Genomic DNA, 26,702 nt, shown 5'->3' on the forward strand with positions numbered 1-26,702 from the left:
ACTGGGCCTTTTGTGTATATTTAAAAATTCATCACCAAACTCAAGTTCACCTAGATTTCTCCTACATTATCTTTGCTCCGTCATATTTCCTTTAACAAAGATGAGTTGACTGTATTTATGTGATTTATTTTTTGGGCTCTCTATTTTGTTCCATTGATCTATTTTGTCTGTTATTTCACCAATATCACATTGTCTTGTAGTTTTTTAGTATGTCTTGAAGTCCATAGTATCAGTCTTCCAACTTTGCTTTTCTCCTTCAATACTTCTCCATAAAACTTTAGAATTAGTCTGTTGATATCACAAAATAACTTGCTTGGATTTTGATTGGGATTACATTGACTCTACAGAACGAGTTGGGAAGAATTGGCATCTTGACAATATTGAGTCTTCTTATCCATGGACATGGAATATCTCTCCAGCTTATATTGACTTTTAAAAATTGACTGTTTATTATGTGCCAGCCATTGTACTAAGTGCTTACCTGTTTGACCTTAATTACTCCTTACAGCAACCTCTGGGGTAAAAAGTCATGTTTCCATTTAACACAAAGAAACTGAGGTTCAGAGAGCTAAGGCGCTTTCCCAAAAGCACACAGCTAGCAAGTGCTAGAGCTAGGATTTGAACCCAGCTCTGCATCCAGAATTAGGGTCTGCCTGAAGTGACAGCCCCATTCCATCTCTGTATCACTGTCCTTCTCCTCCTCCTCTCCATCCCATCTCTGTATGGCTTTTCTCCTCCTCCTTCTCCTCCTTCTCCTCCTTTTTCTGCTCCTCCTTCTCTTCCTCCTCCTCCTCCCCTTTCATTGATTTCAGAGAGGAAGGGAGAGGTAGAGAGAATCTTTTTAAAAATATATATATTTTATTGATTTTTTACAGAGAGGAAGGGAAAGGGATAGAGAGTCAGATACATCGATGGGAGAGAAACATCGATCAGCTGCCTCCTGCATACCTCCCACTGGGGATGTGCATGCATGTGCATGCAACCGGAATCGAACCTGGAACCATTCAGTCCGAAGGCCGACACTATTCACTGAGCCAAACCAGTCAGGGCGAGAGAGAATCTTGATCAACTGCCTCCTGCACACCCCACACTGGGGATTGAGCCCACAACCCGGGCATATGCCCTTGACCAGAATTGAACCTGGGACCCTTCAGTCTGCAAGTTGGTGCTCTATCCACTAGCCAGACTAGTCAGGCTGTATCATTATTGAATGCTTTCCTCCTGACCTGCAAATATCTGGGTTGTCAGATTTGTTTTTTATAATTAATACCCTCAAACTCCCAAAGATCTTGGTACTCATTCCCGACCAGCAAGTATCCAAACCAGAAGGCAGAGATCAGACTGTCTTTTTGGCCGTTCCATTCTTGCAGCTCAATATAACTGGATTAGCTGGTAATTGTTTTAGCAGCCAAATGAATGCAATCTGCAGTTATATATTTGGGGCACTTATTTCAGAGATGCTAGCCTGGTTCAATTGAATGGCATTCTCAAAGCCAGGATGGTGATGCTGCTGCTGATAGATAAAACTCCAGCTGGCAGATGTGTTAAAGATTAGAACCAATGGCTGAGACTGATTTCTGTTAAACTGCTCTGTCTAGGACACAAATGAGATTATACATTTTTTTCTATCTGATCAACATTAGTAATTTGGATGAAGGGGAGGGAGGTAAGGGGCTACTTCCTTTAGGGCCTACTTACTTCACTTGGTGATCCTACGAAGAATTCTTGCTCATCATCCCCATTTGCCAGGCGATGATAAGATTTCAATATTAGAGATTCACTCTTTGGCCAGATAAATGTTTGCAATATGTAAAGTGAACCCATAATGATGACGAACCTGGAACCCTATCACACTTTAGGTGAACAAATTAAGTCCTTTCTGGAAAAGGATGATGGAGAAATTGGGGGTTGGTGGACTTGGGAAGATTCTGAGGATGGAAAGGGAAACCCCAACATGTCAAACTTCACAGGCAAGCTTTGGAAATGCTATTTTGTGAGCAAAAATATTCCTGACATTTTAATGGTAGTTTAATTGAAAACGTGTGTGGCTATCTTTGCTTGCAACAAAACTAGGGGTGCTACTGACATTTAGTGGGCACATGTCAGGGGTACTAACCAATCTACAGAGCATAGGACAGCCCCAAATAACAAAAACTGTCACCGACAATGCCAGCAATGCCACCATTGATAACACTAGAGAATGCTGGCGAGTATGCCCCTTTCAGGGCAGTGATTATCAAACCTGGCTGTACCCCAGTAAAAATCAGGGGGGCCCTGGCTGGTGTAGCTTAGTTGGTTGGGCATCATCCCATGCACCCAAAAGTTTCCTGTTCGATTCCTGGTCAGGGCACATGCCCAGGTTGTGAGTTTGACCCCTGGTAGGGAACATGCAGGAGGCAGCCCATTGATGTTTATCTCTTTCTCTCTTCCTCCCTTCCTCTCTATCTAAAAACCATATTATATATGTAAAACCAGAGGGAGGGAGAGCCCAGGAATCAGAATTTTTGTGACACTTTGCAGGGCAGTCTGATATGCAGCCAGCTTGTCTGCTTTCTAGGCATGGCTCAGGGCATCTTGAAGGACTGATTTCTGGTAAAAGGAGGCCAGAGTTGGTTGTAGTGTCTTTGGGGTGCAATTATCACAGACCACCATGACAAGCGGTGCTGCCAGGGTCTACACGCAGCAGCATTACACACCTGTTCTGTTGAAGTATATAACCCACAGCTCACAAGTGTAGAGCTCAATGAACATGTACAAGATGCACAAAATTTACAAAGCAAACACACCTGTGTAATGATTATCCAGAACGAGAAGTTTCCAGAAGGCCCCGTATGGCCCCAAGGCTGGCCACTACTTTGACGTTGAATAGTATAGATTAGTTTTTTTCCACTTCGAATTTTATATAACGGGAACGATATTCTGTGTTCCATGGCATGCTTGGCTTCCTTGGTTCAAAATCATGTTTGTGAGATTCACCGGTGCACTTGTGTGTAGCTACGGAGAGCTCCATGTGTGAATGGTACGAGATATATTGATCTATTCTGTTGACAGACATTTGGGAAGGTCCCAATGTTCAGCTAGTATAAATATGCTGTTTTCACATTTTAAGGTGTGTCTCTTAGTGGACAAACGTCCTCATTCCTCCTGAATCTATACCAAGGTGTGCCCATGCTGAGTCACGGGGTATTCAAATACTCAGTTTTTCCAAAGTGATTATACCAAGTTGCTCTCCATCCAATAGAGTATGAGAGTCAGAAGTCGCTTTAGATCCATGTCAGTGACCTGGGCACGGTTTTAAACCTCTCTCAGCCTGTGTTTTACTCTGTGAAGTAGAGCTTCTGTAAAGACTCAATAGAAGCTTTACTCTGGTGGTCGCTCTTTCCTGAAAAGCTCTGGAGTCTTTTAGAAATCTGTGCAGGTAATGCTCAGGCAATGAAACTCAACCATCTCCCCAGGAGAGTCCATCAAAACAACAAGTTATGTGTAAGTTCACTTTGCATGGTGAAGCTCTCTTATATGACTGGCTGTTTGCATCCATTCACAGGGGATAACTTTTTTTTTAACACTTAAAAAAAAGTCTAATCCAAGAACATGTTTAGAGAGAGGAAGGGAGAGAGAAAGAAAGAAAAAAAACACTGGATGTGAGAAACATTGATTGGCTGTCTTCCGCAAGTGCCCAAACCCTTGATGAGGGATCGAACCGGCCAACCCAGGAATAGAACCGGCAACCTTTCGGTGCTCGGGACAATGTTCAACCAACTTAACCACTCCAGCCAGGCTCATGGCATTACTTTTTGTTTCATGTTAACTGCCATGCGTCTTTGAGGCAGCATCTGATACAAATGTTGTGAATATTTGTTGGAACTTCTACACGCCCCATCTTCTTCCAGCTCTGATAGCTTTTGGTTTCTTATCATTTTGTTTATACCTTGACAAGTTAGAAAATCTTGAAGCTGCTGTAGGCAACCCGTAAAGGCTTATCCACAGACACAGAATGGGGACTTTATATAAAGATACATCAACTTTTTTCAGAATGTCCCAAATGAATTCAAATACTGATGCAGAGGAGAGGTGGTGCATTAACTAGAGATCAACTAGCTAAGGCTTGAAAAAATACTTGCCTTCTTCCCCCACTTCCCTCCTCACTTCCCCTATCCCTGCCTTCCAGTATACACATTGCTTTGCGAAAATTCAGTGGTGTCTTGATCAATCTACTTTGGAAGACAGCTCGATAAACCCTGTGACCCAGAAATCCCATGCCTAGGGCTATTCTTACAGAGATGCATGCTCATAGGCACCCGAAGGCAAGGGTGTTTAGGAGCCCCGATTGGAAACAACCCAAATGCCCACCCACGGGGTAATGGATAAACAGACTGCGAGTACTTTCAATGGCATACTCTACAGCTGTGGAAGTGAACCAATTACAACCACTTGTGACAACAGTTGACTCTTAAAGACATCATATGGAGCCAAAGAAGCAAGCCCTCACAGAATATATACTAACTAGGGACTTTTTAAAAATGCCGAGGGACTCGGGACAAATTGTTAGAAATCAGGACAGAAAAGTTGCAAAGTAGCCCTGCGTTGTTTAAGGAGTGCACAGGAAGGTGGTAACGGTATAAAGAAAAGCTAGATTGTTGACACCATAAAGTCAGCAGAGTGATTACTGCTGGGAGAGGAGGGGCGAAGGGATGTGTTTTATGGGGTGCTGGCAATGTTTCTACCTCTGGACTTGAGTGCTAGTTTTATGAGTATTCATTTCACAGCAGTTTTTTTTAAACTGTATATGTATGCTTTAGGGATTTTTCTGTGTTTATTCAACTTCACAGTATAAAAGGGAGTAAATGGGAAATAAATGGCAGTTGCTCTGGAGAGAAGTGAACATCATGTGAAGTGTGACATCCAGAGGCCCTATCCAGCCAACTGGGGGTCTTTTCAAAGGAGGGGTGACCCTTTTAAAAAAAAATGTATTTTGTTGATTTTCCACAGAGAGGAAGGGAGAGGGATAGAAAGTTAGAAACATCGATGAGAGAGAAACATCGATCAGCTGCCTCCTGCACACTCCCCACTGGGGATGTGCCCGCAACCAAGGTACATGCCCTTGACCGGAATCGAACCCGGGACCCTTCAGTCTGAGAGCCGACACTCTATCCCACATGTGTCAAACACAAGGCCCTCGGGCCAAATCCGTCCCGCCAGGCCTTGCAATGTGGCCCGCACCGCGCTGTCATCACTGCACTCCGCTGCGTTTCCATCACAATGACAGTTTATGACTGTTCAGTAAACCATTCGGCCTGCGATTTAGGCTGGATTTTAGATTTTGGCCCCTTCTCTGATTGAGTTCGACACCCCTACTCTATCCACTCAGCCAAACCGGTTTCAGCAAAGATGGGTGACTCTTTTAAAAAATACTTTTTATTTTACAATTGCAGCTGATATTATATTAGTTTCACATGTACAACCCAGTGATTTGTCATTATACCACTTACTAAGTGATCATTCCAATAAATCTCCTACTCATGTGACACTATACATAGTCATTACAATATAATTCACTGAATTCCCTCTGCCATACTTTATATCCCCATGACTATTTTGTACTTCTTCATTCATTCCTTCCCCCTTTTCCCCCAGCCCCTCAACTCCCCTTCCAGCTGGCCACCATCAAAATGGTCTCTGACCTGTGAGTTTGTTTCTGTTTTGTTTGCTTATTGTTTTTTTTTTTTATTCCAAATATAAGTGAAATCATATGGTATTTGTCTTCCTCCGTCTGACTTACTGCATTTAGCACAACACCTTCTAAGTCATGTGTATCTTTCATTCCAGCTTGCCAGGCCTCTATGATATGAAACTTGGACAGAAGTACCCAGTTTTCAAATTCAGTCTTTTGCTAAACAGGCCACCATTTATGTAGAGATAGACTAATTGCACCACTACACACCAAACCCCTTCTTTTTAAAGTTCTTTCTCTTTCCCCTTCCTCTCCCCCCCCCCCCCCCTTCTCCCTCCTTCTCCCCGCAAGATGCTGGGTGCGTCCGGTTGTCTGCCACTGAAGTGGATGGAACCCATAGGAAAGCACGGTCTCCTCCCCCGGAGAAGGAACCTGGCGCCCCAACTTCCCCCCAATCTCCCCTCCACCGGCTCTCCCCTCTCTCCCCCGCTGACTCCGCGGGGCCAGGTCCCCTCGCGCCTCCGCGATTGGTCGCGGGCCATCATGTGTCGACGCTCTGGGTGGGTCTTGCTCGCTTTCAACTCATCAATCGCTTCTCTTTGGAGCTTGGCTGCCCAGTGGCTCAGACCCTTGCGCCCATTTTCCCCTTTCCTTCCTCTTCACCCACCCCTTCGTACCAGTCTTATTTTAGCAAACCCTAGAGGAGGAGGAGGAGGAGGATTTTGGAGGGGGAGGAGGGAACGCCAGGCATTGCAGCATCCGGGAGCAGCTATTGAGTGGCTAAGCGACGGCGCATACCTCTCTCTCTCTCTTTTTCCCCTGTTGGGAATTTTCAGGATTTCATTGCTGCAGTTTAACCCCAGGATGAGGCACGGTTGAGCGGAGCGCCGCGCGCACACGCACTCACACTCAGCAGAAGAGGCGGCCGCGGGCTGATTCAGGAAGATAAAAAAAAACAAACAAAATCACCTGGACCCTGCGGCCTCAAGACTCCTTAACCCCCCTCCCGCCTCCGCCTCGAGCGTTTCCCTCCCCTCCCTCCTCTCCTTCCCCCGTTCATATTTCTTTACTTTTATTTTTGAGCTACGGATCTTTTAGAGTTTTAAGGTCTAGGAACTCAAGCGAAACAAAAAGGGCGATTTCTTAATTTTTTTGGGGGGGGAGGGCTGCCCTCTCCCCAGTAAAGACTTGGTTTTTATTTTATTTTTTTCTAATAATATTTTTTAAAAAAAAATGGGCCGGGAGCGCTCCCTTTGCAAGATGCCAGCCTGACCCGTCCCCCGGAGGAATCTGAAGCCGCCACCGCGTCCCGGGGGGCGTCCTTGGCCAGCCGTCCGTGTCTTCCAGGGGGTGTGCGTTGGTTGTGTTTTTAAGTGCCTTTTTCTTCCTTTTTTTTCCCCTCTCGGAGTGGGTGGCCTGGGGATTGCCTGGATTCCTTGCTCGGTTATTTTTGCCTCGCTTCCCTCTCCCCTCCCCCCTCCCGGCCCCCGCGCCCCGCCCCCGCCCCCTCCTCCCGCCCCTCCCTCCTCCCCGGGGTCAGCCAGGAAGATGTCCCGAGCCGCTCTCCCCGGCCGGGGCCGGCCCGCCGCCTGCTGAGCCCCCGACCCACCGAGGCGCCGCGGAGCCGCCGCCGCCCGATGGGCTGGGCCGGGCAGCGTCTCCGCAGTCGCAGCCCCGGCCGCCGTCCTCGCAGCCCCGGCGGCAGCATCAGCATCAGCAGCGGCAGCATCAGCGGCGGCATCGGCGGCGGCGGCGTCCTCCGCATCGCCCGCCGCAGCGGCGTAACCCGGAGCCCTTTGCTCTTTGCAGAATGGCCCGCTTCGGAGACGAGATGCCGGCCCGCTACGGGGGAGGAGGCGCCGGGGCCGCCGCCGGGGTGGTCGCGGGCGCCGGCGGCAGCGGCGGCGGCGGCGGCGGGCGAGGAGCCGGGGGCAGCCGGCAGGGCGGGCAGCCCGGGGCGCAAAGGATGTACAAGCAGTCCATGGCGCAGCGAGCGCGGACCATGGCCCTCTACAACCCCATCCCCGTCCGGCAGAACTGCCTCACGGTCAACCGCTCCCTGTTCCTCTTCAGCGAGGACAACGTGGTGAGGAAATACGCCAAAAAGATCACCGAATGGCCATATCCTTTGCCCGGACGGAGCCCGCGGCGGCGGCGGCGCCTCCCCCCCTCCCTCCGCTTCCCCTCTGCCAGGCGGGGAGGGAGACCCGGGGGTTGATGGGAGGCGGGGGGGTCTTCCAGGGGCTGGCAGAGGGGGCACCGGGGAGGCGTGTGCCGAGTCTCTCCACCCCGAGCGGGGTTGAGCTACGGTGGAGGCTTGGGGTTAGGGGGGGGGGGGGACCCGGGGAGCGGATTTCTTCCGAGAACCCGTTCCAGAAGGAGGGCTGGGCCCTGGGGTCCAGCAGGGGCCTTGGTGGGGCCTTGAGAGCCAGTTCCGAAGGGGTCAGGTTCTCCCCCATGAGCTGGAGCCACGGCCTGGGCGCGCTGGCCAGGGCCGGAGAGCCATGGGGAGCCATGGGGAGCCATGGGGAGCCATGGGGCCACCCGCCGGGCATCCTTAGTCTCCCCTCACCAGCATCTGCGGCTGCCACAGAGCCAGAGCCCAGTTCCAGCTCTCCGGCCTCTCCACCGGCCTGGCCTTCCCCCGGTGGGGGCCCGCACTCTTGGGGGTACTTAGAGGTTTCCAGGGCCAGGAGCGAGGAGACCATGTGGCCTGCACACCGAGGGGCCAGCGCTGGCCTGAGTGGGCCACTCGCCTGGACAGGTGGAGGGCACTTCATCTCCCATTTCCTTTCCCCTTTCGGGGTGTTAGCCAACATCCCAGTGGCCTCCTCTGGGGCCTGACCTGGAAGACCCACGATGGGCTAGTTCTCTCAGGAAAGCTAGGGCAGGAGGAAAATGTTGGGTCCTGCCTGCAGGGCCGTGCCAGGCCCCGGGCTGGATTCGGCTTCTCCCACTATTGGGAGCCGCGAGGGGACACCAGGAGAGAATCCGCACCCATGTGGACATCTCAGGCAGGTAAACGCCTTTTTCTTTTCTTTCTTTTTTTTTTTTAAACCCAAAGATGCAGAGAAAGGTGGAGACCCCGTTTTCCTCTCTATTCGGATGCTACCAAAATGCAGGTGCCCTGTGTTTCTTTAAATCTGTGCCTGCTTGAAATAAACCTTAAGGAGGGCTTAACATCTGTTGAGATGTAGGCAGGCAGGGATGGGTAATTAGTCGGGCTTTCTAGCAGTTATCTAAGCATGACCCAGATTCCAAAGTGGGGGGGGGCGGGGAGGGGATGCACCCTGCTCCCCAGGCTGACTGGCCACCGCGTCATGCCCAAAGGTGCCACTTCTTGGCAAGGTTCCAACCGGCTGCTCTCCGTGTGAAAATGAACTGGGCCGCCTGGGTCCTCCCTGAGACTTGGCAGTGAACCCCCCATCCATTTGGCCTGTGGTTTCGACTTCCATGCCCGACGGGGCTGGGCCTTAGGGTGGTCCTGCGTTGGTTACTTGGGGAAGCACAGTGGTGAATGGATTCGCTTTCAGTGGGACTCAGGATTGAGCCAGGCTTTTGGCTTCTGGGTGCTTACATGGTCACCGAGGTTTCGGAGTGTGTGAACAGTGTACTGTGAAGGTGGCGAACATGAAAGAGTTCCAGCTGGGGCCCATCGGGAGGGGTGTACCCCCTCACCACCGTGGGTGCCCAAAGCAGAAGCCAGGTCTCTCTGCCTGTGAAGTTCCAGCCTCTCAGAGGTCTTGTGATCACTCTGCCTGCCTCCTCCCAGCCCCTGGAGGACTGGTGGGAGCTTGGGGGATGGCAAGGTGTCAATGTGTGCACTGCTTAGCTAACTCTGGGGGGTGGTGAGGGGGGGTTGGTGTCCAGGAGGAATTCACTGGCCTGACAGGTTTCCAAGTTGAAAATGGCTTTAGATTGCCTTCTAGATCATGGATTTGGCATCTTCTAAGATGAAAGGAAGGAGGTGGAAGTCTAATGTGTCCTTAGTTCACCCCGGTCCGGCCTGAATCCTGCGGAGAGGGCTGCTGGGGAGGCGGGGGATTGCTCAGGGGAGGGGGGCAGGTGACTTAGGGAGTGTTGGTGGGTACTTGGGTTTTTTGTGTGTGTTTTTCTTTTGGCTTCCTGGCTCTTGGTAGCTTTGTGATGAGTTTGTGCATTTTGCTCTCTGCAGACAATTTTGGTTCTCTCTCTGGCCTGAGGCAGCAAGCACATTATACAGCCTCACCCTAGAAGGGAGAGCTCTCCATCCCCCAGTCTGTCACCGAGCAGGTCACCCAGGACTGAGCTTTCTCCCGGAGGATGAGAAGGGTGAGGCCAGAGAGCTGGGGGCCTGGGTCCGGGAATTCAGGCCAGTCAAGGAGGTGGGGACGCCGAGGAGTCAGTGTGTCAGGGCGAAATGTTGACTCCTGAATCCAAATACTGCTGCCCTTTAAGAAAGTGTTTACGTACTTATTCTGAACTTTTAGAATGAAGTCTGATGTATGTACAGGAAAGTGCCCAAGCTGAGCCCAGCTTACAAGTGCTCGCACAGTGAGAGCAAGCATGCAGCCGGCACCCAGGTCAAGAAAGAGGATGTGACCAGTCCCCTTCCACCTCCCAGTACCTCCCTCATGCCCCCTCCCAGTCATTCCCCAACAAGGGTAGCTGCTACCCTGATCTAACTGCAAATGACTCGTTTTGCTTCTTTGAACCTCCTGTAAACGGGAGTCACAGGCTGTTATTTTGACTCTGGCTTCTTTAGTGCAACAAGATTTCATCCATGTTGTGGTGAGTAGTTCTAGGCAGTTCCTTCTCATCGCTGTGTGGTATCTTATCGTGTGACTCTAACAGAAGTATTTATTTTGAGGGCCCCTGGGGTAGTTTCTAGATTGTGCTGTTGGGAATGTGGTTGCATTTCGCTTGGGCCTGGGCCTCGGAGTGGACTTGGCCCGCCATTCTCTGACACGTGTGTTTTTGGAAACAGCATTGACCAAGGGTTGTAGTTGAGTCCGGAAAGCAGCTTCCTCACTGTTCTTGGAGGAAGAGTGAGAGTGCAAGTTCCGTGAACTTGGCTGTATGGGTCCTGGGCCTAAAAGGGTTACTTCTCAGCGTGGCACGCTGGTGGAGGGTGCAGCCTTGATTTCCCCATGCTTACAGGCACCTGGCCATTGTGACTTCTTACTCTCTGTGCACACACCCACACACACCCCAACAGTGCAAGCTTGAAGCCAGCAATGAGAATGAAGCATTCTCATGAGTTTTATTTTTTGTCTTCCTAAGTAAGAAAACTGAAATGGAAGGCATGGATGTTCAGATTCACACGGCTACTGCCTTTTGCTCTTGGAGTAGGCCGGGCAGCAAGCCATCCTGACCACACACCTTGGTTGCATGCTTTTGTTGATTGGAAGTCTGATCCAAAGACGGCTGTGACAGGCTCTGATGACAGCGTCTAAGGAGCGCAAATCTGTCAGCTCAAGAAGTTGCATCTGTCAACCTTCCTAGGGCCCCCACTCAATGCCACTCGCTCCTTCTGATGTGCCACCAAGCACCACTGTGAATGTCATCTTCCCTCAGTCCTGCTGATGCCAGCAGATCTCCCACGGAGGAGCGGGGTATGGGAATTTGGGCCATTGCAAGAACTGTGGACCCAGGGCTGTGTGTTTGCACGCTCGGCCTCCTGAATCGCATGTGGATTCCAGCTTCTCATCTGTGTTTTTGGGAATCCCAACAGGAAGCCCAGAGTCCCACCACATCAGGTAACCTGTGGACATTGGCCGGCTGGCATTCCCCCATGGTTTTTTTATTATTATTATTTAATATATTTTATTGATTTTTTTACAGAGAGGAAGGGAGAGGGACAGAGAGCTAGAAACATCGATGAGAGAGAGACATCAACCAGCTACTTCCTGCACACCCCCTACTAGGGATGTGCCCGCAACCAATGTACATGCCCCTGACCGGAATCGAACCTGGGACCCTTCATTCCGCAGGCCGATGCTCTATCCACTGAGCCAAATTGGTTTCGGCATTTTTTTTTTTTTAAATGAAAGGCTCTTTAAAGATAACTGAGAAGCAGAGGGAGCTCTGGGAGAAGTCGGAGCCCATCCTGAAAAGCCCATGTAGAAGATATTTCTCTAGAGGGCAGGATAGTATGAGCCCTAGGTCCTTCTAGATCAGCATGGCTGGCATTTTCAGAAGAGCCAAATTCTGGGAAGTAAGAATTAGCGTGGCTTTTTTCTTTTTTCTTTCTTTCTTTCTTTCTTTCTTTTTTTTTTTTTTTTTTTTTTTTTCTTTTTTTTTTTTTCTACAAAGGTGCCTTCCCTGCTCTGCAAAACCTGCCTCGAACTGGCCGGAGTTTAAAGTTTTAATGTGCAGTCTGAATGTGTCCCACCCAGGGTGCGCGTGTTGGTGTGTTTCGCTACAGAAATTGAGTTAAGAAATTATCTAGCTAATCTTGATAACGGGGTACTGTGCCAGCCCCCACTGCGAGTGGTATGTGTCCATTGCTGTGCCTCTCCATCCTGGTCCGGCAGGTTTGGGGTGGGGCCTGGGATTCTACTCTTCCCAAACACTTCTAAGGGCCGCCAGAGCTGCTGGTTTGTGGGGGACTCCTAGGGTATCCAGGTCATATCATAGGTGCATCCTGTTACCCCCCTTTCTCCCCCCTTTTTCTTAAAAATCAGGTTTGTTGAGATATATTAGCAAATTCACCCCTTTTAGCATACAGTCCTATGAGTTTTGACAAATACATGCAAGTCATGCAGCCACCATCAAAGTCAAGGTAGGGAACAGTCTGTCACCCCAAATTACCCATCTAATACTCCTTTGAGCCAACTCCCCACTGCCAAAGCCCCTTGCGAGCACTCATCTGTTCTCTATCCTTACAGTTTTGCTTTCCCCAGGAGGTTGTATAAACAGAATCCCGCCATGCATACCCTCTGAGTATGGTTTCTTTTGTGCAGCCTTTGCTATCTGTTCACGTTGCTGTGGTACTGGGAGCCCATTCCTTTTCGGTGCTGCATAGTATTCCACGCGATGGGCGGACCAGGGTCTGTTCGTCCATTTCCCAGCTGAGGAGCATTTGGGATGCTTCCAGGTCGGGTGTTATGAATAGAACCGCTGTAAATACTGGCAGATGGGTTTTCGTAGGCAGCATCGGGAACCTACGTGTCTTTCGCTTCTCTCGGGTAAATAAATAGCCCGGGGCAGGAAGGCTGGGCTGTGCGGTAAGTGTATGTTTCACTGTGTGAGAGACCGCCAGACTGTTTTTGCAAAGTGGTTGTGCCATGTTAACATTCCTACCCTTGTGATCCTTCTAAAAAGCAGCAAGCTCGAAATGCCAAGGCACATGTGACCTCGGGGGTTTGGATAAAGAATGGTGGGTGTGTAGAAAGCGCTTGGAAGTGGTAGCATTAAGTGCCCATCAGAGGACTAGGGAGCGTGAGGACGTTATCGGTAGCCAAGGGCCTGCACTGGTTTGAAATGTAGGAAGAGAAGGGAGTCTGGCGTGGAGGGCACTGGTTCTGCTGCTCAGCAGTAAGAAGTCAAGGCTGTGAGAGCCAGGCCCTCCGCCCTCCTATTCACTCCTGCAGTCCCTCTGCGCCCTACAGACATTTGGCGAGGGAAAAAAGTCCTCTCTGCCCGGTTGGCCAGATCATAGAGCTCTGATTCGCCCTGGTGCCAATGTTTTCGGTTTGGGATGGGTTTTAGTTGTGTGTTGGGGGAGTGGTGTGCATGAGGTTCTCAGACCAGAGAAGGTCTCTGAAATTTTAGCGCTTGAGAAGCTCGGGAGCAGCGGCCCCTGTGAGTGAAGTCGTCCTTTGGGGGTGAATTCTGCTGAGTGCTTGTGGCTCCTGCACTCCCGTTACCCCCCCAAGTCGAAAGCACACGTGCACTTCCTCAAGGATGGAAGGCACCACCGTGAAAGTGGGCTCAGTGCCGAGATGGTCAGAGCCTCCATAGTGAAGGCACTTGTGAGAATGCTGACTCAGCTTTTTGGGAAGGACTGGGCTGGGCCATGGAAGGCGGCAGAGAGAGGAGGGGAAGCGCTCCGGATGCCGCCGGGTCAGCCTGTTTGAATGACTCAGTTTCCTCGTGTGTGATGAGAATGCTGCTTCTGATAGCATCTCCCTCGGACAACTCTTGAGGAGCTTCAGTGGGATCACACATGGTAAACACTCAGCACAGTGTCCGGCATGGAGGACGCCCCCAAAATACACGAGCTGTAATATCCGAGACTACTTTTATCCTGATGTTCTTGTTGGGAAACTGGCTTTTTGAGAAATGAAGCTCTCTGGGTAGAGGGGGAGCAGAGAGTCCTGTACCTGGCCACTTTGACTTGAGTCCTCTGAGGGGGGAACTCTTCAGAGCACCCCTCGGGAGCTTCCAGAGGGAAAAATCATGCCCACTTGACCCATTAAAAAAAAAAAAAAAAAAAAAAAAAAAAAATATATATATATATATATATATATATATATATATATATATATATATATGTAAAATTTATTTTTCACAGAGAGGAAGAGAGAGGGAATAGAGAGTTAGAAACATCGATGAGAGAGAATCATCGATCAGCTGCCTCTTGCACACCCCCTACTGGGATGTGCCCGCAACCAAGGTACATGCCCTTGACCGGAATCAAACCTGGGACCTTTCAGTCCGCAGGCCCATGCTCTATCCACTGAGCCAAACCGGTTTTGGCAAGCTTGACCCATTTTTCTATTCCCTTCGATCTAAGACAAAAATTGTTTTCCCCTCTCCCTCCCTCTGAGGGTGACTAGGTGACGGAGTTTTAAAGTATATACTCAGCTTTCTTTCCCCCCCCACCCCCCCATGTCCCTCCACAGACTCATCTCCTTTTGAGCTTGTCAAGAGTCCCGCCCAGGACAAAGACCACAGGCCGAGGAGAGCTGTTGTGGCTCCCCCAGGTGACCACTAAGAATGAGCGACAGAACCCTGCTTTGGGGTTAGCTTAGGTCCCTCTCTCCTCCCCCAATTTCTCTCTCTCCTTTCTCTCTTGGAAGACCAGAGAAGGCAGGTGACATTGCAGAGGAGAGTATCAGGGGGTTGGCCTCAGCAACTTGGGTTTCAAAAACCACCGGGAATGAGTTCTTGTCTGGGTGACCAGGTGTCCCCGTTGGCCCAGGGCTGCCCCGGTCTTAGCACCTCAGGAAGCCCCAGTGTTCTAGGCAAACTGGGATGTTGGTTACCCTAGCAGTGAGTTCTTAATGAAGAGGAGGGGAGCAAGAGGTGGTTCCGTGGCCCAGGGAAGGAGAAGATAGGTTAATGTTTTCCCTCTGAAAAAGCCAAGGCCTTTGACCGGAATGAAGACGGCGTTTGGAGGATGCCCACTTAAGGCAGCTGATTCAAACGAGATCCTGGCTCTGAAGCAGATTGCCTGAGTTAAGTCTGGATCAAGTGTTGTCATCTCTCTTGGGTCAGACATGACTTTACTTCCTGTTCAAACTGGGGACATCCTTGGGGGCTTCCTTGAAGGTGCTCAGTGCTCAGGTTGGACCTGGAATTCAGAGTCAGCAGCCTCTCTCCCTGAATCACCCTCCTCATGAGCCAGGGTATAACCCCTCTCTGGAGCCATGAAAGAAACTCAACTTTTTCACCCCCCTTGCCAGTAAATAATGCACACTGTGAACTTCTGTACTCATTGTAGGCCCTTGTGTATGATAAAACCAACTTTAAGGTATTATAGTTTATCCAAGCAGTGTTTGCAGGAGACCTAGGTCTGATCTCAAAAATAAGCTGACAGATTTCTCTTAAATGAGACACATTGCGGGTGACCTAGAACTTGCTCTGGGGTAAGGGTTATGTGGCTTCTGGCCTCCCAGAACATGCCATATTCTTTTTTTTAAATTAATTTCTTTATTGATTAAGGTATCACATATTTGTCCTCAACCCCCCATTCCAATCTCCCACCCCCCGACTCATGCCCCCACCCCCCTATTGTTCTTGACCACTGGTTAGGCTCATATGTATGCACACAAGTCCTTTGGTTGATCTCTCCCTTTTATCCCCACCCTCCCTTTGAGGTCCAACAGTCTGACCCTTGACTCCTTATCTCTGAGTCTGTTCTTGTTCATCAGTCTATGTTGTTCACCATTTCCCCCAGATGAGTAAGATCGTGTCCTACTGGGAATATACTTGTAATAATAAAAAATGAGACAAGCAATAATCGTTAGCCATATTCTTTTATCACCTTGACCTTTCTTATTTCCTTTATTAAGAATAATGGGACTGGGGAGTGAGGGGAAACCTTCATTTGCTGCTGTGCAGTGTTTGTGGCACAGTGTGGAGTCCACATAGATATGCAGCTCTCTGAGCAATGGCACCACGCGTGGAGGACAGGAGCAGAGTAGGGACTGGAGGTGCAGCATATAAGGCCTGGGAACTAGGGGCTCCGCTGCAAATCTCAGCTCCAGTTCACAGTCTATAAAATGGGCACAGTCCAATGTCCAGGGAATTGTGGAAAGGTTAAAAGGTACTGTGCAGAGAAAGCAGGTGGCATGTGTTATCACTGCAAAAAGTAGCAAGGCAGATGGATTTTAGATTTCATGATGCGAAGGGTTGGGTTTGTTGTGGTCACCCCTCTGGCCCTGTGCTTGGCACCTGCAGGGGCTGAATACATAATTGTGCACCCCTCTGACCCTGTGCTTTTATGCACCTCAGGTTACAGCCTATTGTTTGAATTCTCTTCTGGGTTTACAACACACTCTCAATATTGACTCCTTTAGCTCCTCCCTTCCCCCTTATTTTATTAGAGTGTGGAAACACTGGTGGACCAGCTACGTCAAAAATTAGAAGGGTGCCCTGACTGGTTTGGCTCAGTGGATAGAGCGCTGGTCTGCGGACTGAAAGGTCCCGGGTTCGATTCCGATCAAGGGCATGTACATTGGTTGCGGGCACATCCCCGGTGGGGAGTGTGCAGGAGGCAGCTGATCAATGTTTCTCTCTCATCCATGTTTCTAACTCTCTATCCCTCTCCCTTCCTCTCTTTAAAAAAATCAATAAAATATATATTTTTTTAAAATTAGAATGGTGGTCCTCAGAGTGGTGTTCCCGGCCCCACAGGGTCAGCACCACCAGCTCTAGGGCAAATTTCTCATCCTGGGGCATGTTCAGCACCCCCTGGTGGGCTTTTAAACAGGTGCTGGGCCTCATTTCCAGAGTTTCTGATTCAGGAGGTTTGGGATAGAGCCTGAGAATGTGCATTTCTAGCAAGTTCCCATATGGTTCTGGCACACCTGGTCTGGAGAGCGCATTCTGAGAAACCCTAAGCTTAGAACATGACCAATAACTCCCACCTATAATTCCTGACCCCACCTTTTCCTCATCCCCTCCCCCACTGTACTCTCTGAAAGGTGTTCACTCTCCCTTGGGTTGTGTAGGTTTTATTTCCTTCCTTGGTTGGAAGAAATTCCTTCCTTCCTTCCTTCCTCCCTTCCTTCCTTCCTTCCTTCCTTCCTTCCTTCCTTTCCTCCCTCCCTCCCTCCCTCCTTCCTTCCTTCCTTCCTTCCTCACACGTGCCTTATAAATGTAACTTGCTTGGCTCCTGAGCTTTTTAGCCTTCTGGAACTTGTACTTGCTTTTTTTCACTCAACAGTATGTTTCTAAGATTCTTCTCTTTTGTTGAGTCATTTATTTTTCTTTGTATAATATTGCACTTTGTGATGATACCACAATTTATTCATTTTCCTGGATGGTGGACATTTGGGATATATCCAGATTTTATTTTATTTTTTTGCTATTAAGAACAGTGCTGCCGTGATGAATAAATAATTTTTCGATGAATGAATACAAGGTGTTAATTTTAGTCTGTGTACTTGGGAATCTAGCTTCAGTTAAAATCAGCTGAGATTCATCAGCATTTATGGAACACCAGCCATCTGACAGGCACTGGCGAAGGCATTCACATTCTATTCATCATGCTCTCTTAAGGGCTAGGTCAGCCAGACAATCCCTATTCCTGCTTGTTTTCTGAAAGCCAACCTGTGGTGTAGACCCACTAGTTTATGAGGAGCCACATGGCCGAGTTGAGAGCATGGACTCTGGAGCCAGGTGGCTAGGGTTCAAATCCCAACTCTTCTAGTCACCAGCTGTGTGACCTTGGGCAACTCACATAAGTGTTCTGTTCCTCAGTTTCCTAGTCTATCCAGTGGATTCTAACAGCACTTATCTTGGAAAATTAAATGAGTTAATATATGCTATTCTTAGAATAGTGCTTGGAACTTAGTAAGCTCCATATGTGTTTATAGAAGAGTGGATAGATGGATAGGAGGAAGGGATAAAGGAAGAAAAATAGAAGGATAGGATAGATGGATGGATGGAAGAAAGGAAGGAAGGAAGGAATGATGGCTAGATGAGGGGAAGGAGGGATGAGTGAACTTATTATGGTGGCCATATTTGGGATTCTCTGACTTAATGCTTGGCATAGTGTGTTTCACACAATAGGTGCTACAAAATTATTGTTATTCTGCCTTTCCCCCCCCCAAAATTCTGAACTCCTTTGGTTTCTGTTATTCTTTGGCATGTATCTTGTTAACCCATTTTCCTGGATGATCACCTCAAACATCATTGCTCCAAGGTATAAACCAAGGGAACCCAATCACAGGATGATGGTGTATAGTAGAATTCCATGATTCCAAGGCTCTTTCCCCATCTCTCAGCAATCCTTTTCTATGCTCCTAAGCATCTTCCTACACCACACTAACAGACTCTCTCTCAACATCAGATTCTTCCCATCTCCACAAGCTCCCCCTATTCCTTAGCCATCTTTGATGAAATCAATCACAGCAAGAATAGGACAGCATCCATGAGGGCCTTACAGGAACTCGGAGTATATGGGTCTTGCACAAATTGGGATAGCCAAAAATGTTTATGGACTTGAATTACCTTTGGAAGAGTTGTCAGAATGCAAATTTTTAACCATGGGGCCTATTCCTAATCACAATGCAGTCTTTTAAGTTCGGTTGGATGTTTGCGGGGTAGAGGGGCATTTGCTGTTAGTGTTGGATGAATGGATGGATGCATGGATGGATGAATCTGTGGATGGTTGGATAGAGAGATGGATGATAGGTGGATAGATAAATGAATGGAGGGGGGAAGGAAGGAAGGGAGGGAGGAAAGAAGAAAGAAGGAAGGAAGGAAGGAAGGAAGGAAGGAAGGAAGGAAGGAAGGAAGGAAGGAAGGAAGGGAGGAAAAAATAGATGAATGATATTGGATAGATGGGTGATTGAATGAGTAGGTGGATAGATTATAGGCAGATGGATAAAGAGATTGGAAGATTACTGGATGGCTGAGTGGACAGATATATGGATGATGGATGGAAGGAAGGAATGGAGGTAGGAAGAAAGGAAGGAAGAAAAGGATGAATGGATATATGGTAAGATAATGAATAGATGGGCAGATGACTGGACTGGATTGAAGGAGAAAAAGATGGATGGGTGGGAGTATTGGTGGATGTTGGATATAAGAGTGTGTTTAGAAGGGTGGATGTCCATGTTGAGTCTAATATTTGGTCGTCGTCTTCTTCTTCCTCCTCCTCCTCCTCCTCCTCCTCCTCCTCCTCCTCCTCCTTCTCCTCTTCCTCCTCCTCCTTATTGGTTTCAGAATGGCCAAGTTCCTCCACTTATACCTTAGTTTGACCTTTTCTAGAGTCAAGTAAATTTTGCATGCTTTTTGTGAAAATATGATTGTATGCTTATGTCTTACCTCTCTGATTAGAAAGTTCCTTGATAGTAGGGGCTGGTAATTTCCCTTTGTCACATTCTCCAACAGTTCCTGCATAAATGTTTGTTAATTGAGTAATAAGAGAAAAATAGTGTTGACGACAAAGGTTATTAAATTTCTGCAAATACTCGGTTTATTTTATTTTAACATGAATCTGGAAGTGGGATCCAAGAGAAAGTGGGATGTCTTGGATTTTGCTTTATCGGTGAATAGTGGGAGGCTAGAGAGATAGATGTCTCTCTTCTGAGTAGGTCTGATATGTGCCCCGGATTCTTACCCACAGGCCAGAGATTGCAGATCAGACATATGAGGGGCCCTGCATGGCCCTCCTTCATCTGGTCCCTGCTTTGCCTTTGATCTCATCTCTTCCAGTATCTACCCCTTTCATTCTGTCTCCATCCCACTGGCCCTTTTTGTGTTTGTGTTGGCTGATCCATCTGCCTGCATCATAGTTCCTCCAGGTCTCCCATGCTGGCTCCTCTTCATGTAGGTCTTAGCCCCAAAGCTGCCTTCTCCAAGAAGCCTGTTCTCTTCATTCACTGACCACCTGAAGTACAATGAGGAATAGAAAATATATGTATATTCTCCTATCCAGAGAGAATCTTAGGAGACATTTTAATATATTTTATCCATACCTTTTTATGGCTATAGGCTTTTTTGAACACATTTCCATGTCCCTAGATATCCTTGGCAGCATCAGGGCTTCCGTGTATACTTGTGCAGGCTATAGAAAAGGGTATCCCGTCTCACACCAGAGGCATTGTAGAACTAAACGTGTGTTAATTTAAATGTCCCAGTTGATAGAAGCTTAAGTATCTTGTTCTAGAAAAATGAAGATATGACAGTTTTTGACAGATGGACCCAGCAACTTGAAAAGGGGGCATCTTATTGAAATTCGCATAGTGGTGCTGCAGGAGTTGGCAGCAACCCCAGAGAAGAAACTGTTGTTACTATCTGATGACTTTATGGCTGTATCATACTTCCCTAGAACCGTCTCCAGTTGTTTGTTTGTTTTGCGTATAAAGAGCAGTGCTGCGAACATCAGTGTGCATGTGCCGCTGTCCAAGGTTCTGATTTTCAGAATAAAATTCTAGTCTTTGCTTTGGGGCTCAAGCCTTGAAAAACGGCTGCCACCACTTTCCTTGAGTCTGTAAAAGAGATTTTTGAGACCTGTTACTCAGGAAGTTGAGGAGGAGGAGCAGGGGAAGAACAGTGGATTGGTTTGCAGTTCTTCTGGGCTGCATGGACAGCAGTGTTTTTGAGCTGGGGGGCGACTGTGCCCCATAGGGGACTTGAGGCAATGGGTGGAGACATTTTTGGTTGTCACGAATGTGGAGGGAGGGAGAGGCGATACTGGCATGTCGTGGGTAGAAGCCAGGGATGCTACTGAGTGTCCTGAAAATGCACAGGATAACCCTCCTCCCGCCCCAGATGTCAGTACTGTGCCAAGACTGAGAAATCCTGATGTAAAAGATGTCACGGATTTCTTGGAGGGGAGTGGGTGGATCTGGAGTTTTGGGGCGACTTAAATTTAAGTTACAGTTTCTCTTCCTTGCGGGGTGTTGAAGCCAGCTTTCTGTGAACTTTAGATCCCACACGAGCAGCGACAGGCCTGCTACCAGCAGATCCGTTGGTGTAAATATAGACGTGCATGTAAAAGGAAATCTCACCCGAAGCTGGAAAAGGTTGGCACGAAAGCTGCTGTGGCCTCCGTTTCTCCTTCCTTCTCCTTCTGGGGCCCAGTGTTTGTGTCGTGTCGCACTTGCTCCGGGTTCCCGGTGTGGCGCGGGCTGCTGGTGTAGACCGTGGTTTTCTGCTCCCCATGCGAGGGCTTGCCGTGGGCATGTGCAGGATGCAGGCCCCGGGCAGGTGAGCTAAGAGATGAGGCGGGGGGAGGTGAGTGCATTCATTCATAAATGTTTATTGAGCACCTACTATGTGCCAGGCGAGGGGAGGGCAGGAAGGTGACAAGGGTACATTTTGTGCAGAGCTTTTTTGATCATGTGGGGACTTTTACTCCAAAAGAATTCACATTTCCCCCCCTGCACACCTACACTTTTTGTTTTCCATAACAAAAACAGCCAAATGACCCCACTTTTTGTTTTCCATAACAAAAGTAGGGTCATTTGGCTGCTTTTCCACCAACATAAGCCATGCTACAGGGACTCCACCCAGTGATGATGTTTGGGTCATGTGTCAGGGCCAGGTCACGAGGGACAGTAAGTCTGTGCCCTCCAGGTCCCCTGATTTCCCTAATTATGGGGCCAACTGGGTTGCCCTTGATTTAGCATCTCGAAGACGATGAGCCTTTTCCAGATCTGTGCGAACTTGCTGCATCTCCTTCATGATCTTCTGGTCACACCTTTTGCTCATTTTTTTCTCACAGATGTCTTGGGTGGGGGACGGGGGTGGGGGACTGGGGTGGGGGCGGGAAGAAGGGTTGCACCAGGTTCTGTAGACACTGAGGTTCCATGGCTCTGTTTTGGGTTTCAGGCAGTCTAGGGAGGGCTATTGAAGCAGGTTCCATGGGTTCAAACCCCTGCTCTGCTTATTGCCAACTGCATCATCCTGGTGAGACACTTACCCTCCTAGGCCTCAGTTTCTTTATCTTTAAAATGGGTATGTCATCAGTGCCTGTATTAGATGGTACAGATCTAGAACATTCCGTCATTCCAAGGAGTGTAAGGCAGTTCTGGCATCAGCATCTCCTGGGAGGGAGTTGGAAATGCAGAGTCTCACTTGCAACCTTCGTGGGTCCCAACCTGCATCTCCGCAAGACCCCTCCCCCCTCTTGTTTTTGGCTGCAGTGGGAATCACCTGGAAGCTTGAAAAATGCTGATGACCCAAGCCCCACCCACAGATGCTGGTGGTGTCCAGATGGAGACTGACCGAGAGCAGCTCTGTCAGGGTGGCCGGTGCTGTGTGGGTTCTTAACTTTGTGCAGAAAAGATTTCACAATGCGAGTTCAGGTGACTTGATATTAAAGCATGGGACAGCAACACAGAAGCAACATGAGGGAGTTGGGCAGGGCTGCTTTGCCCCCTAGAAACGTTATCAGAGAGAAGTGAGCTCCGGTGGGGCTGCTGTCAGCTCGTTGGAAAGTCAGAGAAGAGAGGACCTTGAAGACTGGTCTGGGGGGTTAGCCTGGGACGAGCTGAGCTGCCCACTGCTCCCCTGGGTGCGGGTCCCTTAGGGTTTAGGAGAAAGAAAGTCAAACACGCATGCCCAAGAATTGGCATGGGCGTTTTCCAGGCATGTCCTTCAATATGTTGATTCATCAGTATGAGCTTATAGGAGAATTGGGGTTTATTTAATCTCTGGTCAGTTTCACTGCTTTACATTTTATCTTGGGTCTGTCTAGCTCTCACTAGGTTTTTTTATTACTTGTTCCCCTGACTTTTCATCCCTCCTTGGGTTTGGCTGGCACAAATGGCACTGCCTGGGTCTTTGTCACTTGTCTCCCTGACCAGGGTGCCTTAAGCTGTGTGTCCTCTGGTTAGGGAGGTTCTCAGGTGTCCTTGGTTAGAGACGATAAAGGTCATGCAGTTCGCTGGCTGGAAGTTGTAAGTTGCTCCAATGGTTTGGCCTCGTCTAATTTTCTTGTCTCAGGTTCTCCACTCCACGTGCCCAGGAGTGTTCCTAGCTTCTCACTGTCCCACGCGGTGGGATTGGCCCAGAGCTGCCCCTGGGTGCAGGGGGCTTTGAAACCACTCCAGGTGAGGCTGCAGTTCAGCTAGGATTGGCAGAGAGCCCGCTGGGTGGTTAAGAACACGCAGAGGGCAGGTAGACTGGCATCGGAGCTGTGCGGCCTGGGTAAGCCACGTCCCTCTTTGAGCCGCAAGTCCTCTCTATGAAACCAGGACTCTGCTGGTGGGGCTGCAAGAAGGACAGGATGTGAAGGCTCAGAGTGCTGAGCAGGGGGCGTGGGGGGCGGGGCCAGGTGTGTGTGTGTGGGGGGGCGCTGGGATGTGGATTGTAAGCACTCCCTACGTAAAAAAAAAAAAAAAAAAAAGTTTAATTTTTTAAAATGAGGTCAGCAGCCTTAGGGCTAATAGTTGGAGTGGGGAAAAGGAATCTCTTTTTTGATGTTTTTCTTTTAACTTAAAAAAAAAATTGAGGTAAAAGTCGTATAACATAAAATTAACCTTTAACCATTTCCAAGTGGAAAATTCAGGGGCATTTAGCACATTTCAGGGCTGTGCAGCCCCCACCTCTCTCTAGTTCACCCAAAAGGAGACCCTGTTCCCATTAGCAGTCCCGCCTCGGCCTCCTTCCTTCCCCGGCCCCCAGCGGCGGCTCCTCTGTGTCCTGTCTTCATGGGTTTGCCTGTTCCGGCTTTGGAGGTTTTGAAGTCCCTTTCCTGAGGAGAGGACCCTCCAGCACCCAAGTGAAACCGAGAGAAAACTCAGCTCTTCTCTGCAGCTTCCTTCCTTGGCATGGGGCTGCCCCCCCCCCCCCCCCCCCCCCGTGCACCCCCTCACACACACACCTGGTGGCTGTGGTTAATCCCTGCAGCGCGGCAGGCCTGTGCTCTGCTCTCCTGGGGCCTCCACAAATGAGAGGTTTCATCTCGGCTGGGTTTCTCCCAGTTAAATATTTAATAAATAAGACCTACAACGTGTGGTGCTGGGAGTGTTTGATAGTGGAGTTAATGAGGGGGAGAGAGTCGCAGGTGGCTCTCAGATCCAGGCCTGCGCCCGGCCGGCCGAGGGCGTCCTGCTGGTGCCCACTGGGTGCCATCGGGGCCGCCAGTGCTTGGTGGCTGCGGTGGGCCGCACCAGCCCTGACCCTTGGCTGTGCCTTTCTCTTTAGCACTGCGTCTGGCACAGAGACGTCACTTGATAAATATGTGTTAAAAGAAAGAAAGAGACGGGGTGAGAGGGTGAGAGAGGGAGGGAAAGAGAAAGGAAAGATAGAGGAGATGAGGGAGAGAAAGATGAGGGAGAAAGAAAAATGGAGACAGGTGAGTGGAAAGAGGGAGGGAGAAGAAGGGGGAGATTTGAGAAACAACTGGAAGAGAAGAGCTGGAGAGAGGGCAAGGAGGACCGTGATGAAAGAGGGAGGAAGAGGAAGAGAGAGGGGGAGGGGATTGAAAGAGGTAGAAAGCAATGGAAGAAGAGAGGGAGAGGAGGGGAAAGAGGGAAAGGAGAGAAAGAGTCTCGGGGAAGGGACACAGAATTGTCTCTGGTATCTTTCCCCTCTCCACTAGCCTTACCACCTCCCCCCACGTCCCATTTTTTTTTTTAATCTCCCATTTCTCATTTCCTTACTCTCCTCTGCTTGCCAGCTCCTCCTTCCTTTTCATTTCCTGTGTCTGTTATCTTTTCGTTTTCTGTCTGAATGTCTGCTCCTTTTCTCTTCATAAACTGTCCCTTGGTGTGTGTCATAGTTTTTTAGCCTGTCTCTGGCTGACTGTGTGTGTGTGTGTGTGTGTGTGTGTGTATAGAGGAAGAGAGATAGAGATAGAGATAGAGATAGATAGAGAGGTAGAGGTAGAAGTAGAGAGAGAGAGAGAGAGAGGAGAGAGAAGTAGAGAGAGAGAGAGAGGAGGAGAGGAGAGAGGAGAGAGAGAGAGAGGGAGAGGAGAGAGAGAGAGAGAGAGGAACATAGATGATCATTTTAAAGATCAACCATGAAGTGAATATTTATTGTACCAGCTTAAGAGCCAGACCTCCACCATCTCCCCAGAGTGTCCCATATGCCCATCCCCATCACAACCCCCCTTTTTCCTTCCTGGGTGAACCCTGTTGAGGATTTCATGGGAAGAATCATCAGCTCGCTTGTCTTTGTGGTTTTACCTCCTAGGCACACCTCCCTAAGCAACATGGTTAAATGTTTCGTGGTTTTGAACTTCATATAAATAAAATCGCGTGATAGGAATTATTTTGTATTTTGTTTCATTGGCTCACGGTTATGTTAGCAAGATCCATTCTGATTGCGGTCACTGAGGCTCCCTCCCGTCATGTTTGTTCACTGATGATGAATCTATGAGCGTGTTCCCTTTTGGTCGCCAAAAAGTAAGCAACGTTGCTCATTGTTTATGGATTTCGCTGCCCACATGCAGGAGTCTCTCCAGGGCACATGCCTTGTTGCAGGACCGCTGGATATTAAAATTAGTGTATTTTCAATTTGGCTGAATACTGCCGACCACAGGGTTTGTGCTCATGGACACTCCTGCCATCCGTGGCCGAGCATTTAGGTGGCTCGGCACCCTCATCAACACTTGGTGTTGTCGGATTTAAGCGCAGCCAGGCTAGTGGATGTGTGGCCATTTGAGTTTGTGCTGCCCAGTTGAAGATAAACGAATGTATTTTAATATATTTATTGGCTACTCAAGTTTCTTCCTTTGTGAAGTGCGTTTTCACGCCCTGCCCATTTTTTCATCGAGTTGCTTGGGTTTTGTTTTTTGTTTTTCATGTTGATCTGTACATGATCCTTATGTTTCCTGGAAGCTGGTCCTTCATCATTATATGCTGCGCAATATCTTCCCTTGGCTTGCCTTTTGATTCTTTTTTTTTGTGGTATCTTTTGATCAATCTCAGTCCTTAATTTTAATGTGATGGCATTTAGATATATGTTTCTTCACAGTTTGTTTTGTATCTGTTTTTTAAAGATAATTATGTACTGTTTCTAAAAGTTTTAGTGTTTTGGGGTTTTTTTTTTACAGTTTTGCTCATTGTATACCGTATTTTCTGGCGTATAAGACGACCCCCTAATTTTACAGTTAAAACCTAGGTTTAGGCCTATATTCGCTGTATAAGACTACCCCCCACTTCCGAGGCAACACCAGTTCGTTTTATAATAGACTGCCTCTCTAACTCAGCCAATCCAAGCAGGCTTTTTATGCGAGCAAATTATACATGTTCTGTACCCAAAGCTACACTGTGTTCTATTGTAGTAAAAAGCCTGCTCAGATTGGCCAGAGTCAGAGAGGTGGTCTATTAAAAAAAGAACTGGTGTTGCCTCGGAAGTGGAGGGTAGTCTTATACAGCGGATAGAGGCCTAAACCTATGTTTTAACTGTAAAATTAGGAGGTCGTCTTATACGCCAGAAAATACGGTAGCTTTATTCAGCTTGGGATTGATTTTTACGTATGGTGTGAGGTAGGGGGTCTGATTTCCTTTTTATTTCATAAGCGTTGTCCCCGCACTGTTTACTAAAAAAAATCCATTCTATGCCTCAATAATTGACAACCTCTGTGACTGTTTAACTCTTACCTCCCTCGATCTGGTACTCAGCCAGTCAAGACACAGATATTTATAGTGTTTCTGACAACATACTAGGCACTGGGTTACAGTGATGCATATGG

The 26,702-nt window shown here is 48.5% G+C and overlaps 1 protein-coding gene across 17 annotated transcripts in view; it reads left to right on the forward strand.

Moving 5' to 3' along the window:
• Window positions 1–26,702, forward strand: part of CACNA1A (calcium voltage-gated channel subunit alpha1 A) — a 316,764-nt gene that overhangs the window by 82,204 nt on the left and 207,858 nt on the right. For 16 of the 17 annotated variants that reach the window (XM_045576057.1, XM_045576056.1, XM_045576055.1 and 13 more), the window contains exon 3: window positions 7,481–7,792. In XM_045576057.1, the coding sequence (XP_045432013.1) occupies window positions 7,481–7,792 (312 nt within the window). Of the gene's footprint in view, window positions 1–7,480; window positions 7,793–8,220; window positions 8,690–26,702 lie in introns of those variants that run through there. The other variant, XM_045576054.1, reaches the window with a different exon arrangement.

Source organism: Pipistrellus kuhlii, unplaced genomic scaffold (genome assembly GCF_014108245.1).
Source record: "Pipistrellus kuhlii isolate mPipKuh1 unplaced genomic scaffold, mPipKuh1.p scaffold_m20_p_73, whole genome shotgun sequence".
Taxonomy (NCBI): domain Eukaryota; kingdom Metazoa; phylum Chordata; class Mammalia; order Chiroptera; family Vespertilionidae; genus Pipistrellus; species Pipistrellus kuhlii.